Raw genomic sequence first — 16,727 nt, 5'->3', positions numbered from 1 at the left:
GGAGGTGCTTCACTGTTTGTGACATGTGACCAACTTTTCCTGACCCTCCCATTGCAATATTGGACAAAAGATCAGGCAGGAAATTTATGAAAAAAAAAGACTAGTTGAAAATAAGAAAGATATCCTGACAGTTAGTCTACAGGGAAAACAGTGCTCCTCTGAGTACAGATCTCTTTTTCTACTTGTGGGCAGGTAAGTTTAAGACAACTGGAAGTAACTTTACCCCCACATTATACTCATGTTCCATTTTTGGATGTCCCAGTTAGGGTGGTAAATTCCACCTGCAAATACCTAAAAGACATCTGTGGGTTCTTTCAGCCTACAAGACAGAAGAATAATGCTGCTTTTAAGTACCATAAATGAAAACAGCAGGACAAAAAGCCAAGTCAGCTGCTTCTGCTAATAGCTGCCACTGAAGCTGCTGAAGGGACATCAGAGAATGCCACTTGTCAGCACTTTAAATTATAAAAGCAGGAGGAAGGAGGAAGAAGAGCTAACAAAATGAAAAGGGTAAAAATATATACCCTGCTGGGCAGCCTCCCCTCCACCTCTCACAGCTTATTTCAAAGAGGAACTCCACAGCAGTAAAATGGATCAGAAATACAATAATAAGATACAAAATGTCTTCCACCTCCAGGTTAAAATCCAGCGCAGATAGGTAAAGAGATGAAATTGTTACACAGTTTTGGTTGCACACAGGACTTGAACCAGGGGTGTGTCTAGTGCCCTGCACCAGACATTGGGAAATGGCAGAGAGACAGTGCCTGTAAGCAGTGCCCCCTTGGCTGCCTCAGGACATGGGACAATGATAGGAGCAGTTTATCAAGAGTCAATGACCACATACCCTGCCACACTCTTGAGCTGAGTGTTTTCCCACTGACCAAATAGAGAGATATGTGCTGTTTCTGCTGGCCTTGCTCCAGTGGGGAGGGAGAGATCACAAACAGGATGCCTTCCTTCCCACCCTGCTGATCTGTCCTTAAAAATGTAAAATTTTACCAAGAATGACCAAAAAAATCCCCAAACTAAAAAATCAAATCAAACAAAAAAACTAAACTATACTAAACAAAAGAAAAAATCTGATCCTTTTCAGCAAGAGCTGGAAAGCTCTGGGGTTTTCAGAGAAGGACCTCCCAACCAGTGGCTCTTGGCAAAAATCAGGCAGAATCCTCCACATGCCATACATTATGAATACTTCTAAAATGCACTGAAGAGCCACTTAACTTCCTTTTTTCTCAAAAGAAGTGCATGCCATATACATGGTAAAGAAGAAGGACTAAACTTTTATAGTCTGTTGAAAGAGTTGCCAATATAACCACTGAACTCTTTAATTCTGTGTAAACTGATTTACTATGACGGATCCCACCCAGCAACAAAACAAAACAACCAGAACTTCAAACACACAGGGAGAGGGAAGAGTCAGGCTTTCAGAACAATGAAAAGTCCTAGACAGAGACTATGAGACACATGTTGGGCAGCATGAGCATAAATTTATCTTCTCTACTGCCTGACTACAGCAGCTAAATTGCACTGTGTTGTCTCTGCACAAGATACCATAGCATATCCCGAGCAAGGTTTTACTTCATCATAAATGAGTAAGGGGGATGGCACCTAAGAACAGCCTTCTGACATATTGTCAGAATGCAAGAAGGCCAACAAAGTGGGTAAGGAGGTACAAAAGAACAGTTAATAACTCTAAATTTTAAGTCTGCTTCTACAGGAAGAAAGTGCAACCTCCCAACTTCCCACAGGCCTCTTCATAATTTGCATGCTCAACCTTTCCAGGGTTTTCATTTCTCCTCCACATTAGTACTATCCCTAAAAACTAACACTCAACTTTTAAGACTCTGCTTGCTTCAAGAAGATATAGCTGACAACTGTAACAAAAGACAATAAAAAATACCTCATGACTAACATAATTTTACCTTTCAGCATAGATACAGACAAACTTTGGGAGAAGTTATCTTCAAACCAGGACTGAGAAAAGGATGTAGAGCTATGACAAGGTTACCTATTAAGGGACCCTTAAGTATTGTTTATTTCTGTGGGTCCTGGGAAAGTGACTTTCAGATAGGGATCATAAACAATAGCGGTACCTACCATAGAGTACTGAGGTATAATACCATTGGCATCCCCATGGTAAATGTACACTGCTCCTATGTAGTTATCCTCCTTAGGTGCTCCAATGGCAACATCTGTAAAACATTGCAAATTGCACAATCTAGTCAATTAATCCAACTTTTCCCTAATTTTAGGCTACAGCTATCCATAGGAAAACAGCTCCCCATGAAAAGACCATCAGCAGCTTATATGAACCTTGGTAGAAGAATTTATTTGATTTAATTAAGAACTCATGTTAAGGTAAACTTTAAAAATACACAAATGCATTTGAATTTGTACACATACGTATGTTTCACATCATCAGATGTTGTGCCTAATTAGATACATGTTCTTTTACAAAAATGTGCTTATCAACCAATACTCAAGAAAGTGAAGTTACAATCCCTTCATAACCAAATCTTCAACCCATGAGAACATCAGCTTTGTGAACCAAGACAAGACTGGCAAAATATTTACTGTAGCAGTACATTATGGTTGGTTGAAAATCCAAGGCTACACAAAAAGGCTGGGTATATTAAATGGGTAGGCAATAATTAAAAACAACTGCTGAGAGTGAATTTTCAAAACTGCAAACTCCTACAGAGAGCATGATCCCACCTCCCATTCCCCTCTCCTACTTGGATCTAGTGACTATGCTATCTGCTAAAATTAAGCTTTTCACAACTGCTTCATACCCACAGACTAATCCAACTCCCTCTGCAGTCTCAGCATCACCATGACTGACTATAACTATTAGCAATTACACACAAGCACATGTCCAGATGCAGAGGAAAAGCATGTTCATAATTTGTGAGGGCAACCTGCAATTAGGCTGGGTTAGGCTTAATGGGATACTGTGTCCCGAGTGGCCTGGAAGAAATAAATCCAAGCCCGCATTAAGTGGGCCTTTGTTTAGAAGTCCTTAATCTGCGCTTCCAGAAATAAGGGCAGAAAAGGAACACCGACGTTTTGTTCTCACCTACTGCTCTCACAGCATGGGGTCTCACACTGAGTATCCTGAGAATGGAGCAGGGGGAGAACAAAGCAAAAGAGAGAAATTAATAGACTATGTGCTATCAGGAGTGAAAAGCTACTTCTGAATTATACTTCTTGATAAGAAGTGAGATTATGTCAACAAAACCAGAAAGGCTTGGAAACATAGGAAAATGGTCAAGAAGAAAGAAGTTGGACACAGGTTTCTGTTTTGTTTAGGGTGAGGGTATCTACAGCCTTTTATAAGCCATACAGAGAAGAAGAAAATACAATAGCAAGGAAAGCAAAGCAATGTTAATGTGACCTGCACAGACACAAACTAAATCAACAGCAAGGACAGTCAGCTACAAAACACTTTAGCACACAAATCCAAGCAGATGTATCCTTAGGCTGAACCCAGGTGCTAGTCAGGTCTGGATAAGCAATGCATGCCATGCAGGACTGACAGTGTCACCAGTGCTGCTCACACTTACGTAGAAACGGCAATGGAGGGAATTGCACTGACCTGGGAAGCCATCGTCATCAATATCGCCAAGGGCAGCCATGCTCTCCCCAAAGTGTGCATTATAGGCACTGTCACCATCCAGGGTGAGCTGCTCTTCCAGCACTCCCTAGCAAGCAAGAAATAAAAAAAGTCAGGGAAATGGATGAGGCAAGCCTTCCCCATGGAAGCTGCCCATGTGCTGTGGGAATGAGCTGGGGCAAAGATGCAGCCTGTCTCTTGCTCTCTTTGCAGTCAGATTACCTAAGCTCTAGAAATGGAATTTACTTGTGTTTTAAACCTTCTGGATTTTAGTTTTAAAGGGGGAAGGGAAGACAAAGGAGTGCATGACTTAACCAAAATACTAAATTAACTAAACAGTAATGCAGAGGTGTAATTAAATGCAGTCATAGGGACTGGTGAATCATGAAAGTTTACAGATGCCTAAAATGTAACAGCCCAGAGCTTGCTCTACTCGCAGATTACATCCAAGGACCAAAATCCCCAGTCCAAGTTTATTCAGCTAAACTCCAGCAAACTAAGGAGTATTTTTCCCTGAGCAAAGAACATTTAATAATTGGATTTGAAAATATTTTAAGTACAGGACAGAAGGATTAAAGCAAAGTCCTCCAAAAGCCTTCTTAAATTAAGAATACGGAAATATATTTAACGAAATAAAGAGACTGAGAAAAGTTGAAAATTAAGTAGCTTTGTACTACTATGCCATGAGAAGCCTTATATGGCACTGGTATTTCCTGCCCACCCACCTTCTGGTCAGATATGCAAGTTTTATTTTCTTTCAGTCTTCTCTTCAGGGAAAATGAACATTTCCACAAGAAAAATAAACTTAGTGACACAGTCTACGTCTGTACCCAGCTCAGAGCTGTTTTGGTTTTGCTTCCTTTGTGAATGAGAATAAGCTACTCTCTGGAACATGTACTAAAATCTTTTACTCAGCTGCAAGGAGTTGCTGACCTTAAGAAAATCCCACATAATTAAATTGAAACACAACAGAAAGAAGACAGGTAGGCCTGTATGTGTGATTCAATTCTTTCCAGTTGTCACAGCAAAGGGTTTTATATAAGCATTTTAAATGTAGCATCATTGTCTTTGTTTGTTTTATAATACAGTGTTCTCTGATCCTCTACAACAACCTTTCAAGCAATGGCGCTTGAAGAATGAAACTGATGTCATTATGATTTTTTGCCTTTTTTAAAATATACCTTTTATATATCTTTTATATACCTTTTATGTATCCTCAGTGCTCTTAGCATGCATTATTGAATTCCTTAAGTCTGATAACTCAGCATAGTCCTGATATTCTGTTAGGCCAGAAGACCAAACATCCTAGAGACCACACAGCTGGAGGATGGAAAACCCCATGCTATCTTGAGAAGCCAAGATCTTCTTCAAAATACATCCTGTAAAGTAAGATTCAGCCCATCCAGGGGGAAATTCTTCAAGATGGGGAGATATCAGGCTATTCATTCAAGCTTCTCACTGGGGCATCTTTGTTAGATATGATAATTTGTAAGGTCTATAAAATTGTACATGATCTATCATTCCACCTTGGCAAAGTGGTGCACCATGAGGATCTTTATTAGCTACTGAGGTAAAAACCCTTTATCCCTTAACTCTGTCTGGCTCTTAATTTTTAGGACCAAGGAAAAGGCATCAAAACAAAGTTTAAATTGTCCACTGTTCAAAATAAAGTCCACAATCCTGCAAGCCATTGCTTGTGCAAGTAACTCTATTACTCCTGGTGCAGGAGTGCAAGAAACTTATTTTGACTATTTTATAGAAGCTAAGCATTAACTCATGTATACTCTCAGTGTGAGCAGGAAATGTTGGCTATCTGTTCAGCATTCTGGACCCTATCCTGACATCCAACAGCAACACTGAAACATAAAAGGTGGAATCTCCTGTGGATAAAGCTGAAAGGTAAAGCTCAATTAAAGGAGAAGTAATTTTAAAAAATTACAGCAAAAACACTTCTGAAGTTTCCTAAATGCTAGGACTTCTGGTGAATTTGAAGTCTAGCATAACTAAATTCAAAGTTCACTAAATACAAGCCAATTTAATTTTAGTCTGTAACAACTCTTCCTTTAATATTCAGCTTTAGGACCTGAATATTAAATATTTAATAATATGTAAACAACCGCTGTTTTCCTAGTAATAGAACATAAGAATGGCCTTGGTTAGCCAATGCAACAAAGTTCAGACTTTTCCAAGACTGTTGTTAGGTCATATGAAATCCAATAATACCAGCTGATAAGAACCTCCCCTAAAACCTCTATATGGGGCATAATGTGAAAGTAACATTAATTCAATCTCTGCTTTCTCTCCTCTTCCTCAATCCTCAGATATTTGTTTTCCAATTTGTGTTTCAGGTTTTAGTGACCACTCAAAACACAAAGGAAACTCGGTCAAAGCTGCTGACTCTTACTTGGTTTTGGTATTAAATCCAAATAAAGCCACAAATGCCACCAAGTTTCAACATAGAGCCAAAGACTTTCTCAGATCATTTTGAAAGATTTACAGGTCTGTGATGAATTTGGGCTGGCGTCTGGCAAACTACGATACCAGATGTGTCTTCCTGTGACTTCATGCTTTGCTAGAGACACCCAGAGCCCCACTTATTTGAAACATCAAGCTTCACCATGCAGACCCACACCCTCATTCCCTTTACCAAGTCACCTCCTGTACATACTCACATTTCCTCTGTTGATGTAGACTGTGACTTGACCCTCATCTCTGATCTCAGAAAACATAGGTGCTCCAACCAGTAGGTCTGACAAACCATCAGAATTCAGGTCAACTGCACATAAGGAGGAGCCAAAGTAAGAGCCCATCTGTAACCAAGTTGAGTCACAACAAAGCATTCAGTATCTGCCCACACACAGCAGGAAATCATACAGGCGTGGTTTTTGTTTGAGTTGGTTATTCTTTTAATTTCACATGATAACTTGCTGCTTTATCACTCACAAGCACTCCTATAGAGAAAGCTTTGGGAATAACTCTGGCAGAAATGAAAACACTTTACTGTAACAGTGCACCAAGCCTGGATGTTTTACCAACAGAATAGAAGCTATACTCTGGGACATATTTAAGTGAGACACTTAAAGAGCTTTCTTAGACTAGCTTTTGCTTGTCAAATGCTTAAAACTAGGAAGGGGTGAAATGAGTCTCCCAAACCAGACCTAGACAGTGAATATTCATGCCCAATGCCAAAGTTCCTTGAAGCTGGGCACCACAGATGATCTGGGGATACCTTAAAGAAATAATGAAAGAAAAAAAAGAAAAGCAGGCAAGAGGCCATGAAAACAGGTATCTAAGACAACCTCTTAATTATAGACTATCTTTCCCTATTCTATTTGTATTTATTTGTATAACTCGCTGTCAAAGGGCATACTGGTTGTGGGTCTTAATCATAGCCTTTCCTCTCATGTACAGGCAGGTACAGAAACAAAGACTTTAAATAAAAGCTTTTCAGTTGATACAGAACAAATGTAAACCACTTTCAATTTCCACTTATTATTGCTTGATAAACTTAATTGCTTAAAATAAAGAAATACATTAATTTCACTTCATTATTTTTTTATATGGGTGAACATTGAAGACTATCTCCCAGCCAGCACCCACAGGACAAATTTCAAAATACATTTAAACACAAGAAGGAAACCAAAAGCAAGAGTGATATTTCACCCTTATTTCATTCACTTCTGCTAAGGTAACATAAGGCATACTCTTTGAAACCAATTACAAATTATAGCCTAAAAATTAAAAGCTGCTTCAGCAGGAAATTGGGGAAGATGCCACTTCATATTGGAAATTGAGTGCTGTTTTCTACAAAGCAGGAAAATTTGAGGTTAAAGGAATAATTATGTTCTTGAATGCTTTTGCATTCCTCATAGCAGATGTCTGACCTCCAAACCTGTAAGTTAACATTCATGAACCTGAACTATTGGACGTACTAGAAGATGGGCAGCAGCAACTCTATTCTATGTAGTCTGTAAGATTTAAAAGTTGCTAAATGTATAATGCAATGGTGATTGAAGAATAGCACTTCAGTTTGTTAATGTAGATTTTTGTGCTTCTGTGGGTTTAAAGTTGGACCACAAATATCCTTTAATTCCAGCTATTTTGTAGCTTAAGTTCCCTTGTGGATTTTTTGTTTATTTTTTTAATCCACAAAGGCTTTAAAAGAAATTTCTCATGGGTAAATGTCTCATGGGTAACAAATAAAAGTTATGAAAAAGCATTTTATTATGTATTCAAGCAGTTTTCAGGAAAAAGCTATTATTTACTTAACTGCAATATGGTATGTCTGCAGCATGGGTGATTCCACAGTGTTCACAGATCATGTAAGAACCTGAAGTTTGCAAGATTAAAATTTGTAACAAAGTACTGGATTTTCTTTTTTTGTCTGCATTTGATTTCCTAGTTCAGCCTCCATTAATAAAAAAGGAAGAAATAAACTGGCCTGCTATTCATATCTGCCTACCAAGAATGTCAGAGCAATGAACTTTCACACCACTGGGGAGGATGTAGCATTTTATGAAAGCTAATTTCCAAGAAGTGCTCACTGCTGATCGGGTCTGGTTTCACTTCTACCAAAGAACAAAAAGAAAACAACAACCAAACATAAAAGATGATTTAGCACAGCCTTGTTTTTAAAATAAAATTCTCATCTGGATTTTAGAGAATTTATAGAAGAAGAAGCTAATGAAAAACCCTAGAAGTACCTGAATGATGTAAATACTTGATTAGTTAAGTTATGAATAAGAGTAAAGCAATTAAATTGAAAAGGAAAAGGTTTTGGCTAAGACTTGGAAAACTCTGTTTAATAGGTTGAGGAATAGTCAGGACCACATCCTTAGAGACATTTAAAACTCAACAGGGAAAGAATCAACAGGAAGCAATCAAACACAGGAGATGCCCTGGATTAACTGGGAAGTCTTTTCCTTTCAAGATGTCTGTAATTCTGCTAGTGCAGAGAAAGTAAAATTTTGGAGAGGCCCTAAAATACAAGTCATACCACACACCTACACATGCTTGTAGTTTCATTATCATTACATTTATTTCATTAAATTCAGTAAATTAACATCCCCTATTTCATGCAAGTTTTTAAATACTGCAACTGTGTCTTGCTGGGAAAAAAAATAACAAGATATAGTAACATTCCCAATCTGAGGATACAGGCAAACACTTTGGGTCTTCCTGAAGATAGCAGGTCTTCACAGAGCCAAAACCCTCCAGAAACCATTTTTTTATGTATTTCTTATCCCTCCAGAAGAACACAGGATACCTCAGATAAGAGGTATCATTTCATCACTAAATTATTCCCAAATAAAGCTTTTTTTGTTGTTACCTATAGCTAGACATACTGTCCATTTTGTTTCTCCTGCAACACAGCTCCAGTAAGGCCCCAAATGAAGAACACAAGCTGTTTCCCATTCAAACACAACACCACATTGGGAAAGCTTGATTAGCATTCACTAAATTTCATGGAGTGGGAAGGCAGCTCAGCTTTAAGACAGCAGTTTCAAGAAGAGAATGCAAGACTGATTTATAGTTGGAAGGGGAAATAATCATCTGTTGAGGCAAAGAAACTGCTCCTCCACAAAACAGTGTAACTGCAATATCTCCCTTGTCACAACACAACACAGAAAAACAGACTGGGGCTTTGCATATCAAACTGAACTCCAGGTTACCCACATCTCCCAGTAACATCTACTAAGAGGAAATTTCTGCATCTAGGCTCACCTGGTGCCCCATGTACCACATCTCAGAGGTACTGCTACAGTCACACAAACTCATGAGAACCACTATTACAATTTCCAGCAAGAACTTTTATTTCAGTCACATGGGCATTGAGCAGACATTGCAGTCATGACTGCTACAGAGGAAATGGCATACAGCTGATCTGTAAAATAGGTTTAATTCTTCTGTGAGGATAAGAAGAAACAGGGTTTGCTGGACAACTTATGAAGCAGTGGAATGAAAATGATGCTCCAGGATGACTCTGCCATTATTTCCAACCCACTCTACCCCCTCCTAATAGAAAACACACATATATAAATACTCACCTTTTTTCCTGAAGCCTGAAAAATCTTTATTAGAGAGCCTGATTGTCTGTCTGTTCTGAAAATATAAACCTGAAAGGGGAAAAAGAAAAAAAGTTAACCAATACTAACTATGAAGCACTTGTGCTTTCTAAATAATATCTAAATCATGATCATGACTATTGCCAGGATCATGGCCATTTTACTGGTCAGCCTTCTTTTAAAAGATGACACAGTTTGCCACTGTCCTGAAAAATCACAGGCTTGTCATGAGAAACACTTGAATATTATCTTGTTGCTTACTTTTTTCACTTGCTTATGTATGTGCACATGTGTGCACTTAAAAGCATCTAGCCAGGCAACTTTACAACTATCAAATAAGTGGTATCTTGAGGGCAAAAGACTGAGAATGCATAACCCTGCTCCCTTCCCTTATCTAGCATTCCCTCATCAAGAAAATGTGCCTGCACATACTTTATTGCAAACTTCATGATGCTTTAGAAACAGTCAGAGTAGAAATCCCAATCAGACTACCCACTGTTTCTGTCTGAACCAATTCTTAAATCAGAAAAACTATTCAAATACAGCCTATTCATTGCTCATTTCCACAGGAGAAACTGTTTAATCCAGAATCCTCAGGGATAAAATTATTGATGATTCAAGTCCAAGAACACATCTTGTACCAAAATTTCAGATGTGAAGTACGTGGCTTGTAGAAAGGGATTCCCTTCAACAGAAAGCCTGGTTCAGTCAGTCTTTGAGACTCCTGTGGCATTTGACAGGCTCCCTTCTAGCAGGTGCTCACACAGTTTGTAGGACAGAGGATCTCTTACTTCCAAGGCCATGTGGAAGAGCCAAGCACTGGAATGTGGTGAGTTATTAACAGCTGGTGAAACAGAGTTCAAAGCTGTTTTCAGTCAAGAACACAGCACAGGTTTACTGTAGACAATTGCTATCTCCCTATCTTATGCAGTGGCATGTTTAGCACCAACAGCATGTTGCCAGGTGCCTCAACTCCAAACCCAGTCTCAAATAATGACAATCTTTGTGACTTTGGAGAAATTACCCAGTCTCATTAAGAAACTTGGCTTTAACTTAAGTGGAAAGCTGTGACAATGCTAATCACTTTCTATCAGAGAAGTGGAAAAGATCAGCTTATTAGAGTATTTGGAAAGCATAACAGGACTGCCCATTGTAATGTCATGTATCCAGCACCTCTTACCGACACTTTGCCATGTGTTCCTGCTACCCACATCCCATGCCAAGGGAGAATAATGTAAGCTTTAAAGACTAGAGCAGTAGTCTTTAAACTACAGAGCAAGCTGCTTTCTTGTGGATATCTTGCTACCAGGTGTGTTTCCACACCCTCCTCCATATAGAGAAATTAAACTTGTTCCACACTAAAAATAGCTTGGAAGGAAGGTGCACTGTAGCAGCCATAACAGAACAACTGGGATAAGGAAACTATGTCTTTCTTATGCACATGTCCTTTCAGTAGCAACTGTGATGCTACTATATCCTGTATGTCCTAGTCATGCCAGATCAGGTGTAAATACCAAGTTCATCCTCTACTTTTTTCCCATTTTCCCCACTTGCACTGCTACCCCCAGAACATGGTCATTATCAAAAATAATCTGCCTGAACAGGATAGTGTTCCTAGTAGTGAAGGCTTCTCACTGCTTGTTATGATTCAGCTACAACTCATGTCACTAAAGAGCATGAGAGCCAAAGGGAGGAAGATGGAAGGGAGCTGCAGGACACCTCTGCTCAAGCAAGTGGTGACAGCAGGTCCCAAGTGGATTGTATTTTGAAGAAAGAGAGACAAAAGAAGATCCTTTACATTCCTACTCTCACTCTCCCCACTCCCAATTTTCCACCTTTGGTTTAGAAGAGTTTAAGAGGTCACAGTGCTCACCCTCAACCAGTTTCTCCAACAGCATGTGAATACTCAGCACAGGAGAACCAGGCTTGCCTAACTCACTAGCCATTTCCATCTAGCCATTAACTTGTTTAAAACTTTGGGATATTGAACCTATATATGCCCACAGGAAGATCTTTTTGTTTCCTCCCTTCTTAAGAGACTGTCACCGAGATTTCTAATTATAGCTGGCAAAAAAAACAGACTCTAATACACTAAACATCAAAGTATTATGAAGTTTAAAAATGGCATCTAATAACTGGACCTCATCCTATTAGAGATGTCATCTTGAAGTAAATACTGAGATAGTCAAATGTGTGAATAAAAGAAGCAGAAGACAAGTATTTTCACTTATAGGAAATTTTTAAGTAATACCTAAATGTAACAAATCCCAAACAAAAGCAGTATGAAAGGGATCTTGTCTGTGTCTTATTAAAATGGGTGTTGTAAGGACTGGGTGGGAAAGAGAGGGAAGAAGGGCAAAGGATGTGATGCATCAGGACGGACAGGTTGAGAAAATTTGACAACTTCACCAAACTACCTCATCTCTCTCCAACTCAGTGCTCAAAACTATCCTGCAGACAAAAAACTCTTGTCTTCTCATACATGTTAGAACTGCATCAGTATTACATTTCATGCACTGTTGCATCCAACCCACATTAGTGTCTGATAAAGAGCCACACCTTTCCGATGCCTCCATCCTGGGGAGCTCCTCCTACAATGTCAGTCGTAGTCGGCTGAGAAAAATGACCTGCTGTCACCGCATATCCTGAGTAGTAAAGGAAATAAATAAATAACCATGACAGGAAATCAGATCAGCCAGATAGATCAGGCTTATAAGGCTTCCCTGCTCCTGGGCTGCACTTAAGAGTTCAACAACCTTTCTGCTCAGGATGCACCAATATTCTGTTCAAAAGTTCATGGGGATGGGAAGTGAGAGTGCACCCTCCAGTAACCTTCCGAAAGCTGAGACAAGAAAGCCATGTGTGTGGAGATGACCAAGGGACACAAGGAGCTCATATTGGCAGCAGTTTGCCAACTGCAAGTCAAGAAAGGGAAGCAGTAAAACAGGAAAAGGCATACACAAAAAGAGAAAAGCAATCATATGACCACAGAGAAAGTAACACATCAAAGAGCAACAGTCCCACTTGGATCAGACAGGAGTGTCCTCCTTTGGCTAAAATCACTGCCCAGAAAGCCTTGGAAAATCATGTTCCTTTTTGGTCAGGGGAGATAGATGAGGACATTAGGCAAAGGGAAGTCAATAGCTTAAAGTAGGTAAAGAGAAGTCAATAGTTTAAAAAGTTTTTTTTCTAAGCTAGAAGAAAAATGGGACAATATATCAAAGAAAAAAGTGTGTATTTGAAAGAAAAATATGAAAGATTCAGCTTTATTTCATATATTAAAATAATATACAATAACTAAAGATGAGTAGAGTAGCTTTCCTTCTAAGGTTCTTTTGTATTTGCCTTGCTCTTTTACTACAAATCATGAGGCATTCATCAACATAGTAAACTCTATAATTCAAGTCTATCAGTGGCAAAACCTATTTATGTCTGCAAACAGGTAAACATTTACTCTTCATTTAGTTATCATCAAGCAGTATCTACAGAATGATGGGTTTTTAAATATTAAAGGTTAAGGGGACAATGAGAGGTCAGTGCAAGACTTTAGTCAAACAGTATCTAACTGCTGAAATGCCTTCTAGGTCTCATCAGTCTTAAGCACTTCTGATTAGGTGGAAGCCTCTAAATTAAGTATGTCAGGGACATTAGCTGGTTTCACAGCAAGTAAAACCAACTGAGTTAAAGATGTACCTATATCCAAACCTTTCACAACTTCCTTCAGTTGCCAATAACGCAGTTAGATTGTGTTATTTTTGTTGAAATAAATGCATCTCCAATACAAATTCTTTATTTAGTTATTACAGCTATTTTAAAGGCACATGCGAGCAGACATGCAGTTCAACTAGTAACAATTTGCCTGTTACAGGGCAAAGGCAAGAATGTTAAGAAGCCTACCACAATCCAATGTGCTGTTAAAATGCCTTTCTATATTAGTCAAAAATATTACAACAAAGTGTGGGGGGAGGGTGTTAGAACAAGGAGAGAAAAACTGAGTATTTTGAATGCTTCTTTCCTTCCAGATAAGTATAATTTTAATTCAAATATTCTTCCTTTCACACTTTTTATAAAAATACTCTACACCACCATAGAAACAAACACTACCAACTTTATAGTATTAAAGCCTTGAAACATGTTGTTGGACAATTTCCTATTCACAGTGAACACTAGAGATCTGCTTACCAAGGTATGTGTACCTCCTGGCTATCACAGCATCATCATTCAGCTTGTAATATGTGTTGTCAGTGAGATTCAGTACTTTGACAGTTCCCGTCCAATAATAAGATCCTGGTGCCCCCATGATGACCAGTTCCTACAACAGGAAAAAGGGAAATGTGTGGGGAAAAGGGTAGAAGGAAAAAATAACAATCAAAACTTTACACATTAACAGAGAGGGGACAAGATAATTACTTAAAACAGCTATAATAAGTCTATCTGTAACAACCTCCATTCTGTGTGCATTTGGACAGTATCCTTCTTCCCAAACCTGGGGGTCATTGTACATACCCTAGTGACAGACTGCCTTTTTATAGTCCACTTCTGCTCAGCTCTTCTGCTGCAACAGAAGACTTTCCTCAACCTTACTAACCATCAAGCTTATCCATGCTAACATAGTTCTCTGAAAAGTCCCCCTACTTGCTGCCTCTCCCAAATGTGCTGCAGCAGACCCAGAGAGAGGAGTACTTCAGCCCACCCAGAAACCATCACTCTGCTAAAGATCATGCCCTGATGCTGGCTGACACACTATACTAACCAACCATGATGGAAACAGCAAAAAAGATTTTGATTTTAGAACTATGAAGCTAAACAGCTGTCATGCACTCAACAAGCAGGGTGTGTGTTATGTCCTAGGTGGAACAGTTTGCCCAGCTCTGTCATCAGACACTCTGGTCTTTGAGAGACAACCTGAATAAAATGGCTTGGGATCATTACAGACAACCAGAGTGATGGAACATTTTAAAAGACAATAGAAATCAGGCACAGTTTCATCCAGCATTCAAAAGTAGATGGTCATGGATAATGTTTCTGAGTCAAAATCCACAGTACATTTACATTCAAGAGAAATTCACAAAATGCTGTCCGAAAACATCCAGCATCCTTGCAGAAAAACCTTGCTCCTGGATGTGGTTTTAAATACCTCCAGCAAGGGACCAAATTAAGCCTGAGAAGCATTAACCCCAGGAAGTTCTTCATCCCCCAAGAAGACACATATGTGAACAGCTGCTTTCCTCACATCTCCATTCAATGCAAAGCCATGGACCCATGGACTCCATCCTTGTGGAAATTGCTATCATATCTGAGTCCCCTTCAGGTGAACAGTTCCAGTTGGGGGAAGATGTAAAACAAGGGATTCTCCTCATAAGACTACAGGGACAGGAATACAAAACCAACCAAAGAGCAGCATGTGCTTAGAAATAGCTTTTTCTTTGTTATGGGCTATACCTGTCAGGTTACTTACTGACAGGAAAAACTACCATCCACAGTACTGAACACAGGATATAGGATCACCTGTTTGACTCAAAAAGCCATTTATCTGCATTTCCTGCTGCCATCAGACTGAAGCGATAAAAGTTCAACGGTATCTTTTGAACTAGGGTAGCAAGGGAGAATTTAAGCCTGGGAACAGAAACAGGCTGGGGAGAGCAGACAAGTCAGGAAACAGCTGCTGCTGGCTGAACATCCAGTTACCAGACAGAGCCCTTGTGGTAACATTGCCTGCCATCCCAGTTTACTGAAATGGGAGAAGGCAATTTCTGACTTATTTTAATTGTATCAGTCTGGGCAGTACATTTGTAGATCAGTGCATATATATAATTAGGAGAGGGTATGTGTTCTTAAAAAATTTGAAATAAAACCAAAACAAACAAGTGAAAAAGCCACAACCCTGAAACATTAACAAAAGAAAAAAATCCAGGCATAAGGGAACAAATTAATTATTGACAAAACTGAAACATGGTTGATAAGCTTCTGTCCAGGAAAGAATGTGGTCAAGTATTTAGAACAATTGTGGTGCATATATTCTAACACTTTTTTTTCTCCATCTTTCTGCAACAAAGAACTGTAGTAGAACTGAAAAAAAGCATTTATCTTCTGTATGCATGTGTATATATGTGCATTATATTCATGCACAGGTACACATACATAAACAAAATTATTCAAGAAAGACTTTGACATCATCACTTACAGTAAAGAGCTAATTACAGAGAAATACCTCTATGCAGGTTTTGGGATGTACATAATAAGAATATTCCCTGAAGATATTTCCAGAGTCAATTCATTTATACTTGGCCACAGACCTTGAGAGACATGTACACATACGAAGGAACAACTGCGCAGTCACTGTGCAAGAAACAGACACCTGAGAAACCAGACAAGGCAGAAGGGTGTTTGCTAGCAGGAAGGGACCATTCTCAACACTCAGCCCACTGTCCAAGCCATACTTGGGAATCTCCTCCTGGGACACGCAACAGGAGAGCCACTTACCAAGCCCAAGCCTTCCATACATGTGCCCCAGCTCACCTCAGTGAAGAAGCCTGCGATCCCTGCCTGGCATGAACCATGCTCCTCTCCATACTTCTTCTTGTACTCTGGATGGAAGAAGGGAAGAAAACAGTGGTCATCCCTGGCACAGCACACACTCTTCACCTAAGCCACCTGCATGGCTACTCACACAGCCTGGAGAGACACTAGCATGCAGGGCTCCTGGGTTTTATCAGTGGATCGGCCACCAAGGTGCACCATGCAGCATACCCACCCACATCAGGGAGTATCGCAAGTAGCCAGCTGGGAAGAGAGGCCAGAGTTCTCCTACAAAGGTGCTAAACAAGCAGTACCACTGCATTTGAAAAGAGCAGCAGCATCGCTCCAGTAAAGGTGCATTAGAAGAGGCTCCAATCTGTAGCAGATCACCACAGCTCAGAAGGGGGGAGCAAAAAGTGATGCACATGCCAGTGTGCCACAGACTCTGCTCTAAGAGGTTTAACTCTCAGGCCCATTACTACCTCAGAGGAATAAAGTGATATTCCCCTACAATGACAGTCATCAAA

General features: G+C 39.5%; 1 protein-coding gene across 1 annotated transcript in view; it reads right to left on the bottom strand.

The window, feature by feature from the left end:
- The window catches only part of ITGA9 (integrin subunit alpha 9), a 218,071-nt gene that overhangs the window by 179,995 nt on the left and 21,349 nt on the right, over nucleotides 1-16,727 (bottom strand). Inside the window, exons 5-11 of the mRNA XM_021546471.4 lie at nucleotides 16,201-16,268; nucleotides 13,864-13,993; nucleotides 12,241-12,326; nucleotides 9,664-9,732; nucleotides 6,289-6,426; nucleotides 3,599-3,704; nucleotides 2,101-2,195 (exon numbers count right to left, since the gene is read on the bottom strand). Coding sequence (XP_021402146.3) covers nucleotides 2,101-2,195; nucleotides 3,599-3,704; nucleotides 6,289-6,426; nucleotides 9,664-9,732; nucleotides 12,241-12,326; nucleotides 13,864-13,993; nucleotides 16,201-16,268 — 692 coding nt within the window. The remainder of the gene's footprint in view (nucleotides 1-2,100; nucleotides 2,196-3,598; nucleotides 3,705-6,288; nucleotides 6,427-9,663; nucleotides 9,733-12,240; nucleotides 12,327-13,863; nucleotides 13,994-16,200; nucleotides 16,269-16,727) is intronic.

The sequence above is a fragment of the Lonchura striata genome, chromosome 2, assembly GCF_050655825.1.
Source record: "Lonchura striata isolate lonStrDom1 chromosome 2, ASM5065582v1, whole genome shotgun sequence".
Taxonomy (NCBI): domain Eukaryota; kingdom Metazoa; phylum Chordata; class Aves; order Passeriformes; family Estrildidae; genus Lonchura; species Lonchura striata.
The sequence above is the reverse complement of the archived record's forward strand: the minus strand, read 5'-3'. Positions and strand labels throughout refer to the sequence as shown.